At 37.3% G+C, this 27,462-nt stretch overlaps 1 protein-coding gene across 1 annotated transcript in view; it reads left to right on the top strand.

Annotated features, from left to right (window-relative positions):
• LOC136876904 (26S proteasome non-ATPase regulatory subunit 2) overlaps positions 1-27,462 on the top strand; it is a 165,786-nt gene that overhangs the window by 62,400 nt on the left and 75,924 nt on the right. The window contains exons 4-8 of the mRNA XM_067150658.2: positions 12,355-12,530; positions 15,809-16,036; positions 19,066-19,224; positions 22,445-22,589; positions 26,296-26,515. Coding sequence (XP_067006759.2) covers positions 12,355-12,530; positions 15,809-16,036; positions 19,066-19,224; positions 22,445-22,589; positions 26,296-26,515 — 928 coding nt within the window. The remainder of the gene's footprint in view (positions 1-12,354; positions 12,531-15,808; positions 16,037-19,065; positions 19,225-22,444; positions 22,590-26,295; positions 26,516-27,462) is intronic.

The following is a 27,462-nucleotide window of genomic DNA, read 5'->3' as shown; positions in this document are numbered from 1 at the left end:
TTGTCAATTATAGACCAGTAGTTCTTCTTTCACTCATTTCCAACGTAGTGGAAAGAGTCATATACAAAGCCTTGTACAGTGCAGTCAGTGGTTTAATTAATATTAACAAGCATGGTTTTGTCCAGAAACACTCCAACTACCGCCAATCTTGCTGTGTACTCCCACTTCATATCTAGCGCTCTGGACAATTGCAAGCAGGTTGATGCAGTGTACACGGACTTTTCCAAGGCTTTCGACTCTGTGCAGCATAATGCTCTTCTGACTAAGTTGTCAGCATATGGCATTCATGGAAGCTTGCTTGAATGGTTTAAATGCTATCTTTATGATAGGAGGTATTCAGTAAAATACGAGGGTATAATTTCTCGTCCTTATCAGCCTATGTGTGGCATTCCACAAGGTTCACTACTGGGACCTTTATGTTTCCTTCTATTTGTTAATGATCTGCCATCACAAATACATTCGAGCAACTACCTGCTCTATGCTGAAGACCTTAAAATCTACAGGGTGATTGAAAAGATGAGTGACTGTGAATTGTTTAGTGATTGGTGCAAAAAGTGGCATTTAACCCTAAATATTTCAAAGTGCAGTGCAATATCCTTCATGAGAAAATTGCAAGTTTATGTATTCAATTATCATATAAAGGATCAAGAAGTGAAGCATGAAATTAACGATCTTGGTGTTAATTTTAGTAATCAAAACGGTCTATCTTTCAATGAGCATGTGTTAAATATCGTTAACAAGGCATTTAAAACGTTAGGCTTCCTCAAAAGAAATTGCAAGAGTTTTAAATCTGTTGTCCCATTGAAAACCCTGTATTTCTCACTTATAAGATCTAGTCTAGAATACTGCTAGAATACTGCTCTGAAGTGTGGATCCCCGCACAGCAATACTTAGTTAATGCCTTAGAACGAGTACAGATCCGATTCTCGAAATGGATCCGTACAGAGTGTTTGGGTATCAAGCTATCATCGACAGATTATGATTTGTTTTACATAAACATGTGTATTGAGTCACTTAGGACTTGGCGCAGGTATGTCAATGCACATTTCATACACTAATGTATCGGTAATTTCCTTGACTGTCCCAATTTACTCCAGTTGCTACCAATTCATGTTCCTTCCCACAATACCCGACAGGCTGTCCCCTTTGACTTACCCAGGTGCAGAACGGAATCACACAGAAGCTCTTGGTTTATGCAGGCCCTAAGATCCCTTGAACAAAATTAGCGGGATAGTGGATATATTTCACTCGTCAGCTAGTGAAATTCACAGACGTCTTATGGACGCTTCATAGACAGAGTGTTCGTTGTATCTTGTTCTGCGCATTTGGTAACTGAAAGTTATACTTCCTTCCTTCCTTCGGTCATTTCAAATGTATAAACTTTTTTCTGTTTTCATGTCTTTTTTTTTTCTTCCTTATGTTTTTTTGTGAATGTGTATAAATTATATATTGCTTAGATATAATTAGTAATAGTAGTTAGTGCTGTTAAATTGTTATTATTTGAATGTATTATATCATCTGTAATTGGAGAATTAATAACTCTGTTGATGATAAATAAACAAATCACATCAAATCAATGTTTTAAATATTATTGGTGAATATTTCCACAAATGGAGGTTGCAGCCAACCGTCATTAAGACAGAAGTTTCAACGTTTCACCTAAATAAGTTGGCCAACAAAGAGCTCACAGTCTACTTTGAAGCCACCTGGCTTTGAATTGCCATGCAAGATCAGGTCAGTTCTTAACCGAATAAGAACCAACACTGGCAGATGTGCCAATTTCCTGAACAAGTATATATATAATCCACAGCCTGTTTCCAGTCATTCGACTGGGTCAGAAATGGAATGAATGAAGCCCCCATCTGGCGGCAAGGATAGGATTTGTGCCGGCTGACGAAGCCTGTTGCACTCCTCTGGGGCAATGATTAATGAATGACAGATGAAATGAAATGACATTGGAGAGTGTTGCTGGAATGAAAGATGACAGGGAAAACTGGAGTACCCGGAAAAACACCTGTCCCGTCTCCGCTTTGTCCACCACAAATCTCACATGGAATGACCGAGATTTGAACCACGGAACCCAGCAGTGAGAGGGCAGCGTGCTGCCGCCTGAGCCACGGAGGCTATTTTCCTGAACGAGTGTAAGAAAATAATTTCTCCAAGTTGTGAATGTGGCAATGAAAAACGGGCTGTTCACCATGTAATTCAAGATTGCCCTCTGAGAGCTTTGCATGATGATCCAACAGAGTTCCTGGTTATAACTGAAGGATCAATATTCGTGGCATGGATATTAGTTTGTAATTTGAGATAATTGTAAATATTAATTTTTAGTGAAGTAACCATGTGCTAAATAATTTTTTTTTTTTCTTTTTTTCAATATCAATGACATGTAGCCCCTGTAGAGGCCTGGTGCAGGCAGATCTTTTGGGTTGATGCATATTGGCAACCTGTGTGGTTTTGAGGATGGGGCTGTACGTACAATAAATCTAATGTCGAGGATGCCATGTACAGCCAGTTCCCAAGCCAGAGGAATTAACCATTGATGGTTAAAACCCCCACTCCAGCCAAGAATTGAACCTGGGACCCCTTGGACCAAAGACTAACCAGTTATTAACAGAACTGGACAGCTAAGAATGCTAAGAAAAATATCTTGTAAGTTTAGGTATGGCACTGTCATAATCCAGTATGACTGTCGAATATTTATATTTATAAAATGCTAACGTATATGTTTCACCGAACTCAAGCTCTTAAACCAGAGGAAGTTAGAAGGTGTAGTTTGTACCAGAATCTTCCAAATTGTATCAATAGCACAGCAAATATCTTGGATTTCATGAAAAATGAAAATCAAGATCAAATCATTAAATGATCACTCCAATAATTGCAGGCGAATGCTTACCCCCTAACCCGTAATATTTTCTGTACTTAACAGGTTGCTAAGTGACTAACACTTTCATTAATACTGTCAAGCGAGAGAGTATACACTTCCTTTTTTTCTTTTTCTTTTTGTTATTTGCTTTATGTCGCACCGACACAGGTATGTCTTATGGCGACCATGAGGCAGGAAGGGGCTAGGAGTGGGAAGGAAGCAACCGTGGCCTTAATTAACCCTTTATAAGGCGGTGGGAATTATTTTCCCACCTCGGTTTTTTTGTCATTTCTGGGCGCTGGGAGTTTATTTCTAATGTATTGATGTGTGCTGCACTCTTGGGAATATCTATGGAACTATTCTGATCTTATTGGAATCTGTAGTTCTTTGGAAAACATCTGAATAGCGATATTGTGCCATTGCAACGCCTGTTGTGAACAAGATTTATGAAGTGAAAATAGGCAAAGAAATCAACATTTTATAAGTCTATATACGATTTACATGAATTTTCTTTGTTTATTGTGCATTTTTCTCATTTGTTCTGAGATTATTTACTTTGTTTTACCAATTGAAGAGTTCTGAGATATAAATTTCTTTCACATTGTATGTGGGAATATGCTTCCCATAGCCCACATACATGTCCGAAATATTTCTGCTAAATAAAAAGTGAACTAACTGAACTGAAATTGTGTCCGTAGGTGGGCCATGGGAAATATGTTCCCACTTCTGAATGGCAGACAGCAGGTGGTGGGAAGTAAATTCCCATCTTATTACTGACCTTCTGAGCACTGGATTATCTTTTTTCCTGTTAAATTGTATTATTTATTACTTATAGAGTCTGTAAATGAGGTTAGTTAGAAAGGAAAGTGTTATATTGAGTACTGCCTTATAAAGGGTTAAGGTACAGCCCCAGCATTTGCCTGGTGTGAAAATGGGAAACCATGGAAAACCATCTTCAGGGCTGCCGACAGTGGGGTTCGAACCCACGATCTCCCAAATATTGGATAGTGGCCACACTAAAGTGACTGCAGCTATCGAGCTCGGTTATACACTTCCTCTGATAACAGAAGAATACTATTCTCTGCTAGATACCCTTTGATTCTCTAACCTTCCCCAGCTTTTGAATATACTCAAGCGATGGCAGAACATTCCTAATTACTTACATGCTGCTAAGAGAAAACAGTCCACGTACGTACAGAGGGGAAAGTATCAAGTCGACCAGCCTTCTGTATGATCATTAATAAAACGCAGGGACAAACGCTTGAAAAAGTGGGTAGTCTTCTTACCCAAACCAGTATTCAGCCACGGCCAATTGTACGTTGCACTATCTTGGGCAAGATTGTTTGAAAATGTTAAGATCCAGATATGGTCGAAGCACAGAGAATATTGTATGGAAAGAAGTGTTATAAACTAAATTACGAATGAATCCGTTATTATTATTGCCTACCGGTATTAAATGTTCATGAACCTATTTATAAGGAATGCTGTGGAGCAGCACGGGTCCACTAGTATTCTTTAATTAATAAATGTGTCACAGAGAGACGAGTAAAACAGACACTCGTATATTTCAAAGATGATTTTTTCTTATTTGTGTGTTATCGTAATTTATGACATGTAGTGGATGCGATATGCTCAGTTGGAAAGACTTCTCCTTTCCTTCCTTTTTATGAGACTATGTCATTAATGATGTTTAAGAATCTTATCACTAAGGTATGAAGGCTTTCACGGCCGGTGTCAATATAATAAAAATCTTATCACTAACCAGCATTTTGCCTTCTCCTCTTTTCCTCTTCTTAAGCATGAGTTTGGGCTGAAATTTGAAACTCTGCATAGGAAATCCAATTCTACTTTAAACTGATCTTGTCATCATAATTCACAGACAGTATGAATCAGTATCATATAATTCATCAAGATAATGTGCAATAATTTTAAATACTGGAAAGGAAAAAACACATCCCATTTCAAATCATATAAAGATATTAACATGCAAATTCATAATAGGATTAATACAGTGACAGGTCAAGGGAGCAATAAAAAGAAAATGCAGAGACAACAGGAAGGGCATGGAAAATCTCCACGTCTTCATACACTGCTGTCTTCAAACTGATAGGCTCTCTCATCATCAATTACATTTCTTTTATATCCATCTCTTCTCAGCCCCTGATGAACTTGGTTCTACTTCCCAACATCATCAGGAAGTAAACTTCAACACTCATTAAGGAGCCATCTTGACAGATCTCCAGTCTTCATGTAGGAAGTGTAGGATAAGAAGAAAGCTACATAAGAACAGGAAACATAAGGCAAAGACAAAAACAGCTGGTAAATATCAGGAACACAGATAAACACAAAAGGAGAAAAGGATCCCAACAGGATAATGCAAGTTTTTAAATTTTTTTATTTTGTTTCACAAGTTGCCTTATGTTGCACCAACACAGATAGGTCGTATGGCGACGATGGAACAGGAAAGAGCTAGGAGTAGGAATGAAGTGGACATGGCCTTAATTGAGGTACAGATGCAGCATTTGCCTGGTGTGAAAATGGGAAACCACATAAAACCATGTTCAGTGTTGTATACAAGGAATCGGTATACAGAAAACACAACATAAATGTATTGCCTTAATAAGTTTTTACACAATATGTACATAAATGCAACTAAATTTTCTTGAAGCTGGATGAGCTTGTGCGCAATTAATAATGGTATTACTGTAGACTGAGGGTCTGTGGAAATATACACTTTATATACATGAGAGTCTATATACACACGAATCTATCTTGCGGAGATAGTCTGTCAATTAAGAGAGAGTCCAAGATAGTCGAAAACTATCTGCCTTGAAGAATTACAAGTGTAACGTGCAATGAAAGTTCGTACTAACAGAATGTTAGTAGTTGCCGTAGGCTGGTCAGGAGCTGACATAAATATTAACAATTAGTAGAATACTAATGTTAATGTCGGAGCCTAAGTGAGGACTGTGGGATGAGTAGAATACTGCCATCGGGGCTCGACGTGGCTACAGGAAGCAGGAGGTGAGGCAGTGTCTAGAGGTGAGAGCTCACAACCAGAATTTCAGTCCACCTGGTCGATACACATGTTTAAGAGGGATAGCCTCCGTGTTCGTCTTGCAGTGTAATCTGGCGTTAGACACTGAGGAGTACTTGTAAGGAGCGGAATGAAGCATCCTTTTATAGCACTGGCTGACGTCACAAGCAAGCGCACTGCAGTACCTCGTAGAGTCTGGAAAGATCCGGGCTGCGGCGTGTTGCGGAGCTATCAGGCGCAGAGCTGAGATGGCGAAGGACACACAACATTCAGGGCTGCTGACAGTGAGTTTTGAACCTACCATCTCCAGAATACTGGATACTGGCCACACTTGGGCGGCTGCAGCTATCAAGCTCGGTGATAATGCAAGTATTGGAAAGGAACAAACAAGTGTGAAATTACATTGTACAGAGAGAGATAGGAACACGAAAAGGCACACATAAGAGGACAAACATAATGGCAGGTCTTATGTTTCTTCCACCTTTTTTCATTGGGCTGAGTGGCTCAGACAGTTCAGGCACTGGCACTCCGACCCCAACTTGGCAGTTTCGATCCTGGCTCAGTCCGGTAGTATTTGGAGATGCTCAAATACATCACCCTCATGTTGGTAGATTTACTGGCATGTGAAAGAACTCCTGTGGGACTAAATTCTGGCACCTCGGCATCTCCAAAAAACCAAAAAAGTAGTGTGGGACATAAAGCCAATAACATTATTATTATTATTATTATTATTATTATTATTATTATTATTATTATTATTATTATTATTATTATTATTATTATTATTATTATTATTATCTTCCCTTTTCCCTTTCTTATCTGGCTTTATTCTTACCTTACACTTCCTAGATGAAGATGGGAGATCTGTCAAGATAGCCCCTCAGTGATCATTCACAGAATGATAGTTACCAGGTGGACAAAAAACCATGTTGCATGGTGATACCATGTAAACGAGCTAGTCAGCTCTCCGCAATATATTGCGTGTGGTACTCAGGGTTTCGTGATGATGAACCAGCACAAGCTGCAAGGGAGGGATGCCTGCCTCTGTTGGGCACAAGTTTATTCTGTTCAAGGTTGTGGAACTATATTCCAATGCAGTCACATGAAGACCAAATTTTAGCAATCCATTGTCTCTTAATGCATTGAAATTTTGCTCACTTTCATACATTTTAATCCTCTAGACTGGCTATTTTTCACTAACTTCAGAATTTTAAATTAAACATTAGTTTTGAACTTAGGTAATTTTTTATTTCACTGTATTTGAGTTCATGCTTTCTACTTCATATCTTCTCTAAAAACTGTAATTGATAGATCCCTTACCACGAAAATAGTGGGTTGAATTTAGTAGGTTTCTCATTTCTTTTTAAAGTTCAACCTATACCCTTAACTAATACAATATGGGTGATATTGAGTTTATTTGGTTTTTAGGCCATTCAGAATTGTTTATCTATGTAATAATTAGTATATAAATATTATGTGTGATCTGTTGGGTCTATTTAGTTGGTATAAATCACTGTCAGTCTGTATTTGCATGTGGTCACCATTACGTGCACACCGCTGTTGAGTCGACACAGCTCTGACATGATTTGAAAGTAAGAAAAGCTGTAGTTTGCTGCCATATAATTTTTGTTCGAGAACTATATCAATCAAATCTTATACTGCAGTGCCGATCAACGCATAAAGTACGTTTATTTCATAGTAACTATGATGAAAACCAGAGAACGTGCGCCGTGCGGCCTTCATTCTCCACAGACACAGCGCCTACGGCATACAGTCTTTCACTGCAATGTGTTAAGATTGATTGATTATACTGTCTGCATTTGATGAGAAGGTAGGTACGGCACGAGTAGCAGATACTACACTTTTAGTTATAAACTTTAGTCATGACAGACAATGCAAGCTCCTGCATATTCTTTATTAAACTGTTCATTATGCAATACTTAATTATAGTAAATGTGTAATTAAAGCACAATTGCATTCATCATCATCATCATCCTAAACCATCTCCAGTTTCCCGGGTGTGGTATATGAGCCTCCTCCATCTCATCCTGTCCTTGTACCATTCTTCCTCCACCAACTTGTCCCAATCATGACCTCTCAGCATTACATCGCACTTAACTAAATCTATCCATTTCCTTCGTGGCCTTCCCACGGGTCGTCTTCCTTCTACCTTTCTGTCAAATTCCTTCCTTGCAGTTCTGTTTACTGGCATCCTCTTCATGTGACCAAACCATTTCAGTCTTGATATCTGAATCTTATTTAGGAGAGAACTGTCTATTCCTACTTCTCTAATTTTCTCATTCCTAATCTTGTCTTTCCTGGTTTTCTGGATCATAGTGCGTAGGAATTTCATTTCAGCTGCCTGAAGTTTGGAATTATCTCTATTGGTCAGTGTTGTGGTTTCGAGACTGTATGTAAGAATTTGTGTATAATAGGACTTGTACAATGTCATTTTTGTTTTCATGGGTATTTGCTCATCCCACAGTAGGTGTCTTACCTGGTGATAAAATTGTGCTGCCTTATTGATTCGATTGTTCACCTCATGTTTTGCTAGGTTGTCATTTGATATAACGCTACCCAAGTATTTGAAAACTGGAACGCTGTCCAGTTGAGCTTCATTTAACATGACTGTTGGTTCTGCTCCTTCCCCATACACTTTCATCACCACCGTCTTGGTCTTGCTGATGTTTAAACCATATTTCTTAAACTCCTCATTCCAGCTTTGTATTCTCTCTCCCAATTCATCTTCTGAGTCACTCCAGATCGCAACATCATCTGCAAATGTGAAGGCTTTGATATCTCCGTGTTCTTTCCTTTTAATAGATCTCATTACTACATCCATTACAATAATAAATAGAAGTGGTGACAATGAGCTGCCCTGCTGCACTCCTCTCTTTGTTTCAAACCAGTCCGACAAACCACATCCTACTTGAATACAGCTTCTGTTCCCACTATACAACATTTTCACTTTGTCTATGAGGCTGTCTCGCACTTGAAGTTCTTTCATGCATTGCCAAATTCTTTCCCTTGGTACACTATCGTATGCTTTCTCAATGTCCAAAAATATTAGGAATAAAGGCTTGTTCTTCTCCCAGTATTTTTTCATTAGCATCCTAATTTCAAATATAAGGTCTGTAGTTGACCTTCCTGGTCTGAAACCATACTGCTCTTCTTCCAAAATTGGTTCAACAATATCTCTGATTCTGGTCTCTATTATTTTTTCCAATATTTTCAGGACATGAGACAGTAGTGTGATACCACGGTAATTAGTACATTTTCGTCGGCTTCCTTTCTTGAACAGAGGTACAATGATGCCCATCTTCCAGTCCTCAGGAATAGTATTTTCCTCCCATATCTTGTTGAGCAGTCTATAGAGCCATTGGATTCCTGGAACTCCCGCTGCTTTCAGCATATCTGCACTTAGTTCATCTACGCCCACTGCCTTTCCTTTCTTCATGCTCTTGAGCACATTTTCAACCTCAAGCCATGTAATTGGTGGTTCAGTTGTGGTTCCTCGACTTGGCTCTCCTCTATCCGTTGTTATGTTTTCTGTATCTCCATTCAGCAGCTTTTCGAAATAGATCTTGCGTTCTTGTTTAATTTCTCCCTCTTCTTGTGCCAGAGTTCCATCATCACGTTCTATTGCTTTTATGGTCTCTTGATCCCTTCGCTTGTTTTTCACTACTCTGTATAGCAATTTCATATTTCCTCTACTGTCCTCTTCCAGTTTGTCTGCAAACTCATTCCATTTCTTCTCTTTTTCTTCCCTTACAATGTTCTTTACAGCAAGTTTCTTGTTCCTGTATACTCCTTGAAGTCTTTGTATTTCTTGTTCATTTCGTTCTTGTCCCTGTTTTTTGTTTCTCCTTGTCCAGTGCCTTCTTTATTTGGTTTCTTTCTTTCACCGCTGTTTCCACTCTATCATTCCACCATGGTGTCTCCTTTTTTCTTTTGACAGAACTTGTAACTCCACATAGGTTTTTGGCTTCTCCCACAAAGGTGTCTTTGAAGGCCTTCCATTCTTCATTAACGCTGGTTACTTCACACTTCGGCAAACTCTGTTGAATCCTTAGTTTGTATTCTTCCTTTATTTGGACTTCTTGCAACCTCCAAGTTTTAATCCTTGGTTTTTTCGTAATAAGTTTCTGCGTTTCATTTGTCTTATGTTTGAAGTCTACTACCAACAGTCTGTGGTCACTGTCCATGCTTTCACTAGGGATGACCTTTACATCTGTGATGTATCTGCCACCATCTTTATTTGTGATTACGTAGTCAATCAATGTTCTATACTGGCCATCCCAACTGTACCTTGTTATTCTGTGACTGTCTCTTTTTTTGAAGAATGTATTTTTGATTATAAGATCATTTCTTCTGCACAGATCTAATAGTTGTTCTCCTTCTCGGTTCCTTTGTCCAAATCCATGTGGACCAATGATGTTCTCGTACCCAAGTCTGTCTACCCCAACTTGAGCATTTAGATCTCCAATAATAATAACATTTTCCTCATTAACAGTATCTTCCAGGTCTTGCCGAAATTTCTCTTTGTCTTCCTCACTGCAGCCTGTCTGTGGGGCATACACTTGTATGATGGTGTACTTAGTGTTCTCCAGTTTCATGGACATTTTAATGATTCTATCACTTTTGCAGATAACTTCAGCTGTAGCATCAGTCCTTTCGTTAATTAAGAATCCAACACCATTTTTCGCTACCTTCTCCTGTCCACTCCAGTATAATTTATAACCTCCACGAAGTGTCTTACTTCCAATCCCTTTCCATTTGGTCTCACTTAATCCCAATATTGATATTTTTCTTCTATCCATCATGTCTAGGAGTTCTTCTAACTTTCCAGTTAATGATAGAATGTTCATAGTTCCAATTCGGTATTTGGGTCTCTTTTTTATTTGGGGTTTCCTTCCAGAACATTGTATATCATCAGCCTTACGGTCATCATACTTTACAATTGTCTGAGAGGACGTGTCAGTCCGGTCTATAATATTCTTTCCGAGGCTCTTTTTCTTATTGAAAGCAACTATACTCAATACTCTCCTGCTGACTTGCTAGGCCTAACGGATAAGAGGATTTTCTTTCAGGGTTTACTCCTTTAGCCTTTGAGGATGCCTTCCTCGTCCTACAAGGCAGTAGGTTCCATCTGTACACCCCAGAAGGATGGGTTGCCTCTTCCGCCATCTCCGCCGTACCAAAGTCCATCTTCTCCGCCGTAGATGCCGTTGAGGTCTTCACCCTTAACCCAGGGCAAGGGCCCTCCATATTTATGACCCCTGGAGAGAGGGTGTCCCAGTATTTTAAAACCCCCAGGAATTGGGCTACCTGTTGGTCCGCGGGTTGTATTGGTTATTTCAACCAGCCCTACATACTGTAGGAGCCCCCTATCCGCCACCTGGGGACGCGCTCTGTAGGGGTCAGGTTCCCCTGGTTACTTATTGGAAGTTAACCCCACCCACAAGGAGTAAGGTTATTTGCAGAGACAATTGCATTACCACTTTGAAACTTCACGACACCACCTCAGTTCGCAAGAGTCACGGTGGACAGAACCTATGTATATTGTCAGGCCTTGAGGCTTGAGAGAGGCATATGCATGGCAGCCGTCCTTACCCCTCGCACCACTTACTCCACATCCATGCGACTTCTTGTTAGATGACTATAGTAGTTGAAGGGATATTAAATGCAAATTATATTCAAAATAAGCTTGCTGTGGTCCAGAGGTAGTGAGCTTGCTTCTTACTAGGAAGCCCTAGGTTCCATGCCCAGCCAGATCAAGGATTTTTACCCAGATCTGATATCTGGGTCAAATCTACTCAGCCTATGAGAAAATAATTCAGGAGCTGTCTAATGGTGAGATACCAGTCCTGGACTAGAAAGCCCAGAATAATGTATGATCAGCAGTTGCTTGGTAGGGCAAAGTCCATCAGTTCACAAGTTTTGTTTGTTTTTTTACAAATATTGCTACAGAACAAATCAACAATAATGTTATTGGTTTTATGCCCAACTAAGTACTTTTTATGGATTTCAAATATTGCATTGTGCAGGAATTCTTTCAGGTGCCGGTAAATCCATCAACATGAATTGAACTCACCAACTTTGGCTCAGAAGGCCAGCACTTCAACTGTCTGGGCCACTGCTTAGCAAGGAACCAACTCTTATTATTCACTATTATTGGGCTGTATTTACTAAATGGATTTTCTTAAAGTTACTGTATCAGATTGAAATTAATTGGATGATGGTTAAATTACATCTACAGAATATTGAGATTAAATTCTGGGCTCAAACTCTTTTTTTATTCCAACTCATACAGTAAATGACAGGGAAGAACTATTTTTTTCATACCAGTTATAGTATAAAATCTATTGAATGGGAGCATGCAGTTAGTATTGATACTGTGCTGAATTTTTATGTCTGTAATGAAATTCTATTATAACTTTGTTGCTTTAAGGACGTCTATGGCAAGTTAGCAGATAGTAAAACTCGCCACCTGTGTGCTGAGATAATTTCAGTGCTGGCTATGGCTGCTGTGATTCCAAAAGCCCAAGAAAATCAACGAGAGTGCCTTAAGTTCTGTCTTGAGGGTACATTGTCTGGAGTGGGAGAGTGGGGTCATGAGTACATCAGGTATGTATTACACTCTGTGTTTCAAATTGAAATGATGGCAGAGGCAGATTAGTAATATAGACCTCTCTAAGCATGAGCTCAAGGATGATGGCATCGGAGAGCAGCAAATTTTGGCTAATATTAATTTTTGATAATACAGTACGTAGTAATATTTTTCCTTTGAATAATTACAACAAGAAGTTATTGCCTTAATTTTTTGTTATATTTTCTTAAAATAAAACATCATCTTACTTTTCTCACATCTAAGAAACATTTAATACCTGTCATTCTCATCATCTTTCAATATGATACTTTTGTTTTTCGAGCTATCACAACTGGCTAATGTATGTCAGTGTCCCCTGCCTTGTTTACCATAATCTCTAAAGAGGAGCAGCTTGTCTGACATCTACTAGCAAATTAAAATGAGAACTATAAAGATTTAATCAACAAGATCGCTTCTTTTCATAATTTATGATTCTTATTTTCTGTGTTGATTTCCCAGTTTGAGTAACCAGAATTTTATTAGGTCTTCCCACCTAATCAACAATGTACAAATATGATTGAATTTTTATTCTACCTCAATAAAAGTACGACTAGTTTTGGTCCACTATTGGACCATCCTCAGCTCCAATATAATAAACTTAAAAACTTGACATAAACTATGATATAAAATTCTTGTTGAAATTACATTCCTTCTTTGGTAATGTCCTCATGAGTTATGAAATTAAACTAAAATTGTCAACACTGTATTACTGTAAAAACTTCTTTAAGATTTGTCCTGCAAATTTTCACAAACACTTTAAAATACTATACTTTAAAAAGTCTTTAGCGTAACATTTTATAAGAAAGACTTGAAAAAAGCCATGATTGTCACTGAACAATTAACACTGTCCTGATATTAACTGAGGGAATTTGTGCTGCATATTTATGACTTAAAATAGAAACTGACATCTTATTTATACACAATACTGCCAGTGAGTAACCGTATTTATAATGTAGGCTATCTTAATATGTATTTTGCAAAAAGCAGTTATCTCTGACAGTTCTGTAATTTTTGAAGTTGATGCATTCCGCATATAAAAGACTGGCTGAATGTTGTGAGAAGGAGATATCCTAAAACATCATTATTTGTTGTTTACAGAAGTCAAATGAACTGGTATGAAATTGGGAAATCAATCCACTTTCAAATCAATTGGTTATGAAAGTACTGATTTGAAGAATACACAAACTCCCTCTCACCCGTGTCAATTTCCTTACTGGCACATTACATGCAGGTTGACTATTCCCTGCAGGGAACAACAAATAGTGACTAATAAGTCTGAAATCACAATGTATTATACCTGCAAAGAAGATGGTGTAGACTCCTTGGACGAAAAGTGGTTTATTGAATTGGATGGTGCAGACGGTGGTGGTCCATAGCTATTTTCTACAGGGTCTTGGACATCAGTACTGTCAATGCCTTCATCATGTATAATGCCTTCAAGGATAATCCTATGAGAACAAGGTCAGATTTCATGTTGGATCTTGACTCTTCTCTGTGAAACCGCAGATGGAAAGATGAGTAAACAATTTTCATCTTACGTTCGAGCTGAGAGCTGGCATCCGCAGAGTAATGAAAATACTGGAAGAAGAACGACAACCCTTAAATGAAAAGCTACAGAAAAGGAAAATTTGTTACCTGTGTGACCCAAATAACATGAGTAGAAATAGAGACTAAGTTTCTGCCTTGCAAATTTATTCCATGTTAATAATTTTCTTTCATTTCTACCATTTCAGGCTAGTCATGACTGTTGTAAGAGACTGCAGTAGAATTTATCATGTTACTTTGTGATATATTGTATTTTTTTCTCAATTTATTTATTGTTGTAATATCTTTCTGTGTTACTACCTTTCATCTTAATTAAAAAGATTTGTCATCAAATGGTAGATTATTTCATTATTATTTGCATACTTCCCCATCATGAAAGGTCACTATTGAGTACTGGAAATATGTCTAGACAATGCTAGAATTCATACATCTATTAAAATGTAAAATGCTTGAAGTGGTCCCACTGAACAGATCTCTCTTCTATTTCAGTTTTCTCACACAAGACAGCATTTTAGTAATTTGAGGTTATTTTGTATCTAGGATGTTTGTTCAATATCTGACATAGTTTACAAAATATAATTCTAGGAAAACCATGATTTTTAGAAGACAATAGATCTATTGAATACTACTTCACAACAAGATTGGGTTTCCCCTTCTAAATAGATTATTTTATTTTATTTTATTTTATACCTATTTGATCGTAGAGTTTTTATTAATGAATTACTAGTAATTATGGCATGACAGAAAGAGGAGAGGTAATATTTGAAGAGTAAATGCATTTTACATTTAAAGAATTTAAATATGCATTTTCCCTTGGAATATGCATTTATGTATACCATCAAACTTGTCATATTGTCTATGAAAGTGTGACTTACAAAAGCATTCATTACTACATACACAAGAACCTCGTTTATCTGGCCCTCATTAATCCAGATCGAAAATAATAATTTATTTTACTTGCACGGTATTTCTTTACGGTGTTATTCTTCTTGAATCTCTTTTCCGCCAAGGATAGTTAAGGACAGGAATTGGAAGTAATTCAGCCACAGTCTATCAAAGGTACTGTTCCGGCATTCACCTGGAATTGAGAATGGGAAACCATGGAAAACCATTCCCAGAACAATCAAGGTTGGATTCGGACCCATGCTCTTCTGAATGCAACGCACTATTAATTCACTGATGATGAATTCGAAAATGAAACCGGCGTTCCATCAGAAGAAACAATGACTCATGGAGAGGCAACAATGCAGCTGAACAAACTGTTGGCCTATTTAGAATCCTTGACTGAAACCACGCCAGCAGAACTGTTGTTAGTAAAACAACTTTGAGATCATGTTGTGCGCAAACGCTATACAAATGTAAAGCATAAAAATCTCACACATTATTTTAGTGCATAAAACAGAGTCATAAATGTATGAAAAGTGTTCTTATATTTTTTTTGTACAATTGAAAAACGGTATTACCGTACAACTTATGTTAATAGATTATACAGTATAACATGTACTGGCTGTATTTGTTTCTTAGTTTTTCCAGATTATCCGGATTTTCGATAATCCGGATCAGTTCCAATCCCACTTAATAAGGATAAACAAGGTTCTTGTATACCTTTAAATATATAAAAAAGAAAATGAACTTTCTGACTAATCTGAGCTCTAATTATAAATGTGATATTGGTATGATAGGTAGCAATGTAAGCAGTTTTGTGTTGCAGGCAGTTGGAGGGCGAAATAGCAGAGGAATGGGCCATGACACCCCTGGGACAGGAGGAGACAGTCAACTGCAAGCTGTTACCTCTCATTTCCACCATCATCATCTTTGACATGGCTCATAATGCTGAGATCCAGGCTTGTGATATGGTTATGGAGATAGACCGCTTTGATCTCCTAGACAAGCATCTGGATGAGTCAAACTATTCTCGTGTATGCCTCTATCTCCTCAGGTATAGGTCTTGAAAATTCTACAATTGTATGTAATGTTCATAATGGGCAACAGTAGCTCTTGTATAGAAATAAAGAGCCACTGAATGTCCAAACTTTGTAAATGAAACCCATTTTTCCCTTTATAATTTTCATGAGGAACATTAACTAGAAACCAGCTCTCCTGTAATTCAAATTTAGCATACTGTGCAGGCCTTGATCCTTATCTGGTAAGATGTAGTGTGTACTGTGGTATCTTCTGGTACTGGTATGGGCTAGAGAAAATTTGTTCCTTCCATAGATTTATCTCAGTCCCACCTTTGATTTTGAGAATGTGAAAGTGATTGAGGTATGAGGATGCTGGTAATGCCATTCTTTGTGCAGTCAATCCATGATGGATGGTGTGAATTTTGCTCATAGGGTAAGTTAATGTATCTGTTTCAGTGGGCTTGACAGACTGATGTGTAATAGCACCCTCTAGCTCAGTGAAGAAAGCAATGGGAAACTGCTTCACTCCTAGGTTATCAATGATAGGTAATGGTGAAGCTGTTGAGGATCCAACAGCCTTTGGGTTGAGAATTCTATGCTTCAGACAGGCTGAAATATGATAACACATCATTCAAGATCTTGTCATGTCTATGTAAGTGAAATACAGTAATAGGTTTTGTGCCTGCATGACTAATATGCCATCTAGCCCGCCTGGTGGCCATGATCAACAAGGCATTGAAGTCTAAACAGTCTGACACTATGGTTGGCTGGTTCAAGTCCCATTGCAAGTGACTAATCTCATGTTTTAATCCGTATTGAAATCTGTTGATATACAATAATAAAGTTTTATTATGAATCCACCTGTTCAATACATTATAATGTTGTCACATTTAAAATATCTTCATTAGTTAAAAAGTTATATATGGGACATGTTTCGCTCCCTTACAGAGCATCATCAGCCAAATCTGAATCTCGAATAATTTTTATATACGTAAATAATGACTTAAGAACTATTAGAACTTATAACTTACTCTATTAGAATATCATAAAATATAAAATCTTTGTATACATGGCTTAATTACATGTGCTTAATAGGAAGATACATTAAAATTGTGGAAGAAAGAGTACTAAAATATTAAATAAAATAAAATATATATATATCATGTCTGAAATCTTAGAAAGACGTGAAAATCAATCTTAGGAGCTAAATTTGAGGATTTTCTTGGCAATGAGATCTGGTAAAAAAGTTATTTATCCCTTGTGGATAAGAGTCTATAAAGATTCAAATTTATCGTCAATTTGATGATTGAACTTGTAACAGGATAAATGTTGTTCTTCAAGGAATTTAAATGCTTGTTGTCATTTGACCTCGGCGAATGCTGTTGAAAAGATATGTTCTTATAGATGTCAATGACCGTTCGTTGAACTAATGGATTGGATAAGGATGATTGAAAGGGACGTAAATCAACGCTCGTATTAAAAAGCTGTGTCACAAGACACAGAGCAGACAGTCACCACATAACCTCAGACAACACCAAACCGACAAACAGCAATTGGAGGGACATTCAACAAGATAAACCAAGCAGCAGCTTTTTAATATGAGCGTTGATTTACATCCCTTTCAATCATCCTTATCCAATCCATTATTTCAACGAACGGTCATTGACATCTATAAGAACATATCTTTTCAACAGCATTCGCCGAGGTCAAATGACAACAAGCATTTAAATTCCTTGAAGAACAACATTTATCCTGTTACAAGTTCAATCATCAAATTGACGATAAATTTGAATCTTTATAGACTCTTACCCACAAGGGATAAATAACTTTTTTACCAGATCTCATTGCCATGAAAATCCTCAAATTTAGCTCCTAAGATTGATTTTCACATCTTTCTAAGATTTCAGACATGATATGTATATATATATTTTATTTAATTTAATATTTTAGTACTCTTTCTTCCACAATTTTAATGTATCTTCCTATTAAGCACATGTAATTAAGCCAAGTATGCAAAGATTTTATATTTTATGATATTCTAATAGAGTAAGTTATAAGTTCTAATAGTTCTTAAGTCATTATTTACGTATATAACAATTATTCGAGATTCAGATTTGGCTGATGATGCTCTGTAAGGGAGCGAAACATGTCCCATATATAACTTTTTAACTAATGAAGATATTTTAAATGTGACAACATTATAATGTATTGAACAGGTGGATTCATAATAAAACTTTATTATTGTATATCAAGTCCCATTGGTCGAAAAAGATTTTTACCATCAGATTGTTGGCCGGTAGTGTAGGGGAGGTGGTGGTATTCAATTTCTAATCATTAGATTGCGTACCAAAAGCCTGGATTAAATTCCAAACCTCTCTGCAGTGCTCATATGGAGTGAGGGTATATGATGCTGTTGATGGTGATTCATGCATCGGATGGTGACATTAAGCCTCGAGCAGACCCGTTAGTGCTATTGGATAGGAGTAGGCTATGTGCCAGCACTGGGTTTCATCCTCTCCCTTCCTACTATCATATATCATTTCATTCATTTAATCTCATCAACTCCTCTGGTGAGGTTGACATTAGGAAGGGTATCCGGTCATGAAAAACCAGCCATGACAGATTCGTCTCACCTCATACCCGACCCCGTAGAGAAACGGGACAAGGCTTGGACATACATGACTAATATGCCATTTATATGTTCCAATATAAGCAAAATGTACAGCATGAACTCATCAGTTAGAAAGTTCCTTCTTAATACTGACAGTTAATCCGATCATTGGATATACATTAAATAGGAAAGCAGAGGAGAAGAATTCAGAATATGTTGGATGTTGAAGTGGAATTAAGATCAGGAAAACATTTGAGAAATAATAAGGAGAAAAAAGGTTACAGAAAATGGGGTTGGGTAAAAATTCATTTATAAGCAACACACAGAATTTAGAAATATTTCTCTTGTGTCTTAGCATTGCAGTTAGAGCTATCTTTCTGCTTGTATAACTTGTAATAAATGTATCGCTAAATCTAAAGGGTAGAGCCGCTGAGATTGTTTTTCATTGTTTAGCTGTGCCATGTATGTGGAGGAATCTAAGCGCATCACCATCTTGAAGGATGTCTATCGTTACTATGTTAGATTCCGTGAATATGCTCGTGCTCTGTCGGTGGCCATGCAGCTTAATGATAGACATTTGATGGAGGCTGTGTTCAGCACTTGTAAAGATCCGTAAGTTGAATATATTGTTTTCAGATTTTGTCTATAAAAATGAGAACTGTATTATTTATTTCATTGTAAAATTGAAGTATTTTCTGTACTGTAATCACGCATACACAACTTTTGACTTCAAAGCAATCCTCATACTTTGTGTAATCTATTATTGATTATTCATTGTTGCATTGGGCTGATGACCTTAGATGTTAGGGCCCTTTAAACAACAAGCATCATCATCAGCATTGTTGCATTCTTTTTAATTTTCAGAAGTTAAAGTTCAATATGCAATGAATTCAAACCCATTATCTGATTTTCTTGGTTTAGTTCAATTAAGATGATGCTATAGAGGCGTTCTTAGTTACAAATTAGAGTAGAAGTTCGATGTAATATGCTGCAAATTCAGTTTTAACCAAACATACATACAGTATTAATTTAATAGTGATTTTTTTTTTTTTTTTTTCAAAGTCAGTTTAAAAATGAGAAACCATGGAATATAAATGCACTTTTTCCCAAGTCCAGCTACATGTACAGCACATTAACTCTTGAGCTATTTGGTGTGTTGTAATTTCACTACAGTTATACTAACTCTGTAGCTCAGCAGTTCTTACAATCTGCTTTATGTCGCACTGACATAGATAAGCCTTGTGGTGATGATGGAATAGAAAAGGCCTAGGAGTGGGAAGGAAGCAGCTGAGGCCTTAATTAAGGTACAGCCCTAGCATCTGGCTAGTGTAAAAATGGGAAACCATGGAAAACCATCTTCAGGGCTGCCGACAGTGGGGTTTGAACCCACTATCTACCGAATGTAAGATCACAGCTGTGCACCCCTAATGCATGGCCAACTCGCTCGGTCAGCAATTCTTTCATCCTTTCAAGGTCCTAGTTGACGTAAAACAATACAGTACTGTATCTGTTAAGTCTTAGCCTTGGGGGATGTGCAACTGCACTCCTGGGATATCACAGAGGCAACCGGAAACAAAATTCTTGAGCTATGTACAGCATTTACATTTCTTGCCAAGCCAAGCAGTGGTATTCTTTGAAGCAGCCAACAAAGCCCTTCCTCCACTTTCCCTCCCGTCGACAAGTGCAGGTTAAAGCACAGTATTGTCGTGCATGGTCTAGTGTTGAATTCAGAGTTCACTGCACGTGAGTTATGTCGCAGAAAAGAAAACCATATTCGTTGAGTTATAAATTCAATGAAGAACGGGTAATCGTAGGCAAATTTATCACTTGAGCAGTATATTGTAGTATATTTCTTGTCCTCCTACCCTGTCATTTGTCACCTTCTGATATACAGTACTACAGTTAAGCTAAAACGCAAAGGCGAATTACTGTATGTCCCCCATCAACTGTATTATATCGGGTTTTTACTGTACCCCTTTCATCTCTCAGTAGTTAACTCAGTATAAACAATTCATTCAGAATTTATACAATAGCATTAATGACTTTTTTCTTTAATAGTGCAACACTGTATGAGATTGTAGTTCAGAAGGTATAACTTTAGGCTCTTCCCACCGCTACACTGGCCTTGAGGCCACCAATCACAGCTGCGGATTCTGTATGCTGTCTACACGTGACTGGTTGGCTCAAGGCCGTGCCTTGTATTGAAACCTGTGTACTGGTGGGAAGTGCCCAAAGTTACCTCTTCTGAACTGTAATGCTTTACAAGAGCTGTTTCTTTAGTCCCTGAAATGAAATAGTGAGCCATATTTCATCTTTTTCAATGATGTATAACACCTGGACTGCACTGAGATAAGATGACAAAATACTTTTTGCAGTTTTTAAGGTGGTGGACACAGCATTTTAATACACAAATGACTTTTTTTTTTTTTTTTTTTTTTTTTTTTTGCTTGTTCATAATTATCACCCATTCATAATCAGTGACAAGTTTATACAATACAAGCAATCTTGTATATACTGTACATACACATTTAAATAAGTGATTCTTACAGAATGAAACATGTCATCAAATTATTATTAAACTGGTGTTTTATTAGTACATACTAGTATTTTATAAATTTATCTCTTATGTTTGTCAGCTGAAATATTTAAAAGGCTATTTTAATTGCACATACTGTATACATCAAATATTAGGAGACCGGAAAGAATGATGGAGAGAGAGAGAGAGAGGGGGAGAGAGAGTGTGTTAATAATAATGTTATTTGCTTTACATCCTACTAACTACTTTTTACGGTTTTCGGAGACACCAAAATGCTGGAAGTTTGTCCCACAGGAGTTCTTTTACGTGCCTGTAAATCTACTGACATGAGACTGATGTATTTGAGCACCTTCAAATACCACCGGACTGAGCCAGGATCGAACCTGCCAAGTTGGGGTCAGAAGGCCAGCGCCTCAACTTTCTGAGCCACTCAGCCCTGTGTTTTTTTTTTCCTTCATGTTTGTCCTCCTCTCTCCTTTTGTTATTCCCTTAACTCACACAAGCCTACCTTTGCATTTTCTGTCCTGTGTGTTTGATCAATATATTGTCACATCACATGCATCGTAGAGTTTTATACCTGTAACTTCCTTATTCGGTGCTATCATATTATTTCAAAGGCAATTAACACCTGTTTTACACATTTTAACTCAACAAAAGGGTTTGAAAATGTATATCTGTATGTGGATATAAGTTTGTTTTTGTACCTGTGCTGCCTTGAATCCAACAATTCAGCTGAACATTCATTTTCATCATTGTGATGAATCAAGACATATCTTTGTTCTTCACTTTCTAAGAAAAGCTTACAGGACTTTCCTCTTCTGCACATTGTGAGTTAACTCTCAACATCCATAGAGTATATGATGTGTTTGATGCTTTTGTCCAACAGAAAGTGCGAAGAAAATTTCAGCAATGACCTCATATTGGTAAGTGCAACCTACTACAACTTTATTGACCTCTGAAGTGTTATATATTTATGTGTATCTTTTCCTCTTTAATATTTTTTAAATTTGTATATTGATTGTTCATTTTATTGTCTTCTGTTTGATTATTTTCACATATATCAGCACCTTTGTTGCGGAGGGGCAACCATTTGTTAATGATCCAGTGCATCAAAAATGCAAAATATGATCCTGATCTTGTCTCCTAGGTTTTGCTTTACTTATCCTATCATCTACAGCTGAGCCAATTAATTCCCATTCACATTATGTTATTCCACTATTAAAACTGATTAATGTGCAAAGGTTTATCAAATATATTCATTTCTTAGACCTATGATAGAGTTCCTCCTCCTTGCAGGCTGATGCGCAGACAACTGGCATACATGGGTGGACGTCAGCATGTAATACTGGAGATTCCAGAAGAGGAAGAGGATGAATATGAGTTGAAAAACATCATGTCCAACACACATATCAGCGATCACTTCCACAACCTGGCTCGAGAGGTCAGTGCCAGCTTCTCTGGTTAATAGATTTGGTGGTTTGATTCTTGTTAATAGACACTGTACTTCCTTTCCCTATGGCAGCTTAATTTTCTTTTGATCTCAATATTCTCACAATTTTTAAAATATATGAACATATTTCTCCTGTCTAGAAAGCCAAGAATAACAGCCAAGAAGATTCATTGTGCTGATCACACAACACCTCGTAATCTGCAGGCCTTCGGGCTGAGCAGCAGTTGCTTGGTAGGCCAAGTGCTGTAGTGCCATGGGGTTTGGTTTGGTTTGGTTTGGTTTTTATGAATATATTTCTAGTTCTTTTTCAGAAACTGAAATGTGAGCTAAATTGCAAAGAAAGAAATTGAATAAATTATATTTAATGAATTTGAATTTGAAAAATGCTGTGACTGAAGAGCTGCTAAAATTTTAAAGATAGAAAAATAATTTTTGTGTGTAAGTTATTCAATACTGATAAATAATTTTGTATGCCTATTGCTAGTCTGGTACAGCCCTTGTGAGGCAAACCCTCTAATGAGGGTGGGCGGTATCTTCCCTGTATGGGAAACTATGTGTCCCTGTAGTGGAGGATAGATTTAATACTGATACTCAACATGCAATTTAAGTTGTGTTTTGTAATGTGATTGGTGCACTACTGCAGCAAAGATTCTTTACAAGTTGCATTACATTGCACTGACGCCAATAGGTCTTATGGCGACGATGGGATAGGAAAAGGCTAGGAGTGGGAAGAAAGCGACTGTGGCCTTAAGTAAAGTACAGACCCAGCATTTGTCTGGTGTGAAAATAGAAAACCACAGAAAACCATCTTTGGGGCTGCCAACGGTGGGATTCAAACCCACTCTCCCGAACACAAGCTCACAGCTGCGCGCTCCTAAGCACACACCCAACTCGCTCGGTCAGCAAAGATTCAGGGAAACATGTACTGTACTTCAGTTTCATTACTAATAATTTCTACTTTATATCAAGGATGAATGAATGTATCCAGAATTTTTAAATGATATTTCAGCATGGTACAAAGGAAACTATTCAGCCCGCCTGGTGGCCATGATCATTAAGGTGTGAAGTCTATATGGTCAGATACCATGGTTAGCCAATTTGAGTCCCGTTGGTCGAAAAGAAATTCACCATCAGAATGTTGGCCAGCAGGGTAGGGAAGGTGGTGGTATACAATTTATAATCAGTAGATTGCGTGACAAAAGCCTGGAATAAATTCCAAACCTCTCTGCATTGCTCATGTGGAGTGAGGGAAATATGTCACTGTTGATGGTGATTCATCTGTTGGATGGGGGCGTAAAGCCTTGAAAAATGAAAATCCACAGCCTGTTTGCTGTTTCAACTGGGTCAAGAATGGAATGAATGAAGCCCCCATCTAGTGGCGAGGATAGAAATTGTGCCGGGTGATGAAGCCTGTCCCACTCATCTGTAGCAATGATTAATGACTGACAAATGAAGTGAAATGATAATGGAGAATGTTACTGGAATTAAAGATGACAGGGAAAAGCGGAGTAGGCAGAGAAAAGTCTGTCCCGCCTCCGCTTTGTCCTGCACCAATCTGACATGGAGTGACTGTGATTTGAACCTCAGGACCCAACGATGAGAGGCCACCTGAGCCACGGAAATCTTACAGGGGGATATGAATAGCAATAACAATAAAAAACATTTTAAACGGATGTTTGTGCAAATGGATTGTTTTATTATTTTATTATGTTTTAGTATCTATTTATAATGAGTCCAAGCACTTCGTGGGGGGATATATCCCTGCCCCCTTATCTACAGCACTGCATTTCATCATGTTTTACAACCAACAGTGATGTCCAACAGGGCAATGCACTGTCCCCACTACTGTTTATCACAGTTTATAATGATATAGTGAAGAACATTAAGGAAACGTCACATTAACTTGATGCTGTTGCTTTAGTTGAATGTATCTTAATTTGGGGAGAAACAGATGAGGTGCAGGCAAGACTCAGAACATGGAAAGCTGAGTTTTAGGAGTTCAACTTCAAGGTCAGAAAGACAAAGAAAGTGTGGATGGTGCTGAACAGAGTTGACCAGCCAGCAAGCATCAAACTAGCAGAACACCCGTTGGAGAGTGTGGACACTTTTACCTACCTTGGAAGAATACTCTCCAGAGATAACTTACAAGACCTGCAAAAGAGTTCCCTCTTCTACTAACAATTGGAAAGAGAGGTAGAAAGAAAACACCTGGTTGGAAGACCTAGAACCTGCTGGATGGATGTGGTTAAGACTGACATTCCAGTTGGAGTGAAGATACTGGATGATGTGAATAGAGGAGCATAGAAGATGCTTATCAGCAGTGCCTGGGAATCTGGAATTTTAAACCAATGATGTTGATGATGGACATATCCCTTAACATTCTTTATTCTTTTCTATTTTGCTATACTTGGAAAATAAACCATCATACAATAAACTTCACTGTAAGACTTTGGAAACAATTCATTTTTGAGAATTCTTAAAAGCTAGACTGTGACATTATCAAAATTCTCTTGTTAGTCATCTTCATAGATTTGGCAACAGATATTTTGATAATATCTGACCATGTAATTTTAATGCTTTTCAATCTTTTGAAAACACTAACAATAACACATACAAAAAATAACATACCTGTAAAAAAGGTATGTACTATTAAACAAAAAGTGACATGTTTTGTTCTACAAGAACATCCTGAGATTCTATCAGATTATGGTACTTTAAATCATGCATATGTAATATATATATGTATATATATACATGATTTAAAGTACCGTAATCTGATATATATATATATACAATATTGTTTTTGTTGCATAAACTTGTGAAAGATTGAGAGTTAGTGATGTTATGATTCAAGTAAACCATACAGACAGCCGTTGAGTGTCAAATGTCTGACCCCTCTGATGCAGTGAATAACTATCTGTAGATAAGCTGTCTACATAAGTAGTTCTAAGTTCCTGGAAACAGTTGGTGAGGGTGGCAAATGGTTGATTAGCAGCTTAGATAAGTACAGAAACATTTCTTTAAATTAATAAGGTGTCAGCTGAATACTACTACAATCATTAGTTGTTATTACTTGTAAAGTAAATGGCAAATGATTTTAAATGCTAAAAGTCACTAACTAAAATAAAAGTTATGGGAAGAAATAATTTCGAAAGTATTAGGATATCACGTTTAGTTTCGGTAAGTGGTGATAGTCATTTAATGTCTCTATACTAAACACACAAAATGAAGTACAGTAATATCCTTTACTATGCAAACTTTGTTCCAGCCCCTTGCAAATAAGAATGCCAATGATTTTCTTAAGACTGGCAACCTGTGAAGTAATTGTAATTGAGCAAAATATTTATCAATTAACTGTAATTCAATACAGTTACCTTTTCTTGTAATTTCTCCATCACTGATGAGCTCTCAGCAAATATTTCTACGTAGCTTTTTCATTGTTAATGTGTTTGTTATTGTAGATGAGTAGTTTTATTAGCAACATAGTTGCATGAGAATTATTCAACAGGTTTTGAGTTGATCTCTCTTGAATAATTATATCCTAGCTTTCATTAGTATAGAATGAAGTTTAACCCCAACATCTCCGACCTTTGTTATTTTAATGTTCTCATTAAGATTATTTAATTTAAAATATTCATGAGTGTTGATGATAAAACTACTGACAGATCCAGTGACATGACCATTCTTTTCTATACAGCTTGATATAGTGGAGCCAAGGTCACCAGAAGAGATATTCAAGACATGGCTGGAAGGGACTACAACTCGCCCTAATTTAAACCCAGATGCTCATGTGGATTCAGCACGTCACAACTTAGCCTCCAGCTTTGTGAATGCATTTGTTAATGCTGGATTTGGAAGAGATAAACTTATTACAGGAGAAGAGGGAAAGAATTGGATATACAGAAACAAAGAGATTGGTATGTATTAACTCAGACATTTCCTTGCAAGAAGCCACTTTCAAAAATATTGCTGTATTAATACCAGCAGCTATTTAAGAAAAAACACTAAGCACTGGTACTGATCCTGGAAATTCAATAGAACAGTAATTACAAGTTATAATTACTGAAATTTTAAATTTTCTAAATGACCATTGTTAAAAGTTTATTGTTGAGATACACTGGCTGCTTGCCAAGATAGATGTGACTAAATTTCTGACCAATCTATGTAGGATTTCAGAAATTAAATGTGACATCGCTTAGATTCAGATTCTAAGAAAAAATGCAGGACCCTGTGGCTATGAACACAAACCTCACAAATACTGCTGTCAAAATTAACTCCACTTGATCCTGAAAAGTTGTGAATAATCCGATAATCAATAATTATATCCCCCTTCGCTGTAATTTAATTGCCCATAGAATGAGACAAAAGCACATGCATGGCATCTAAGGAAACTTATTTGTTACTAGCAGAAGCACCCGTTCTTCATACGAGTTATCAGAAACTGGCTTTAGTTACTCATACTATCGGTGTGAGTGACTTCATTAGATATTTATATCACTGTTGTACTTACTTTAGTATGTAGAAATTATTTGTCATGTTTGAAATTATAGTGTAAGTATACTGCCGCTAGATAGTACCATAAATATAAATATTATTGAATGTACCTGTTTGATCAGACATATCATAACTATTACAAATGTGTACCTTGGGTGCCAAATCTCGCTGCTATAGAATCCTTGAGCTGATGTTGCCGTGGTTACAGCTGGTCATTTCTTTATCAGATTCCTAGAGCAGGGGTAGTGTGGTGCCACTATCTCCGTAATGGTTGGTTTTAGGGCCTTAAAACATGGTTTTCAGGTCTGTAGAGCTTACAGAGTTTTGTTCTTTGTATCAAGGGGCTTAAAATGAGCTTTGTCTCATCATT

The sequence above is a fragment of the Anabrus simplex genome, chromosome 7 (genome assembly GCF_040414725.1).
Source record: "Anabrus simplex isolate iqAnaSimp1 chromosome 7, ASM4041472v1, whole genome shotgun sequence".
Taxonomy (NCBI): Eukaryota; Metazoa; Arthropoda; class Insecta; order Orthoptera; family Tettigoniidae; genus Anabrus; species Anabrus simplex.
The sequence above is the reverse complement of the archived record's forward strand: the minus strand, read 5'-3'. Positions and strand labels throughout refer to the sequence as shown.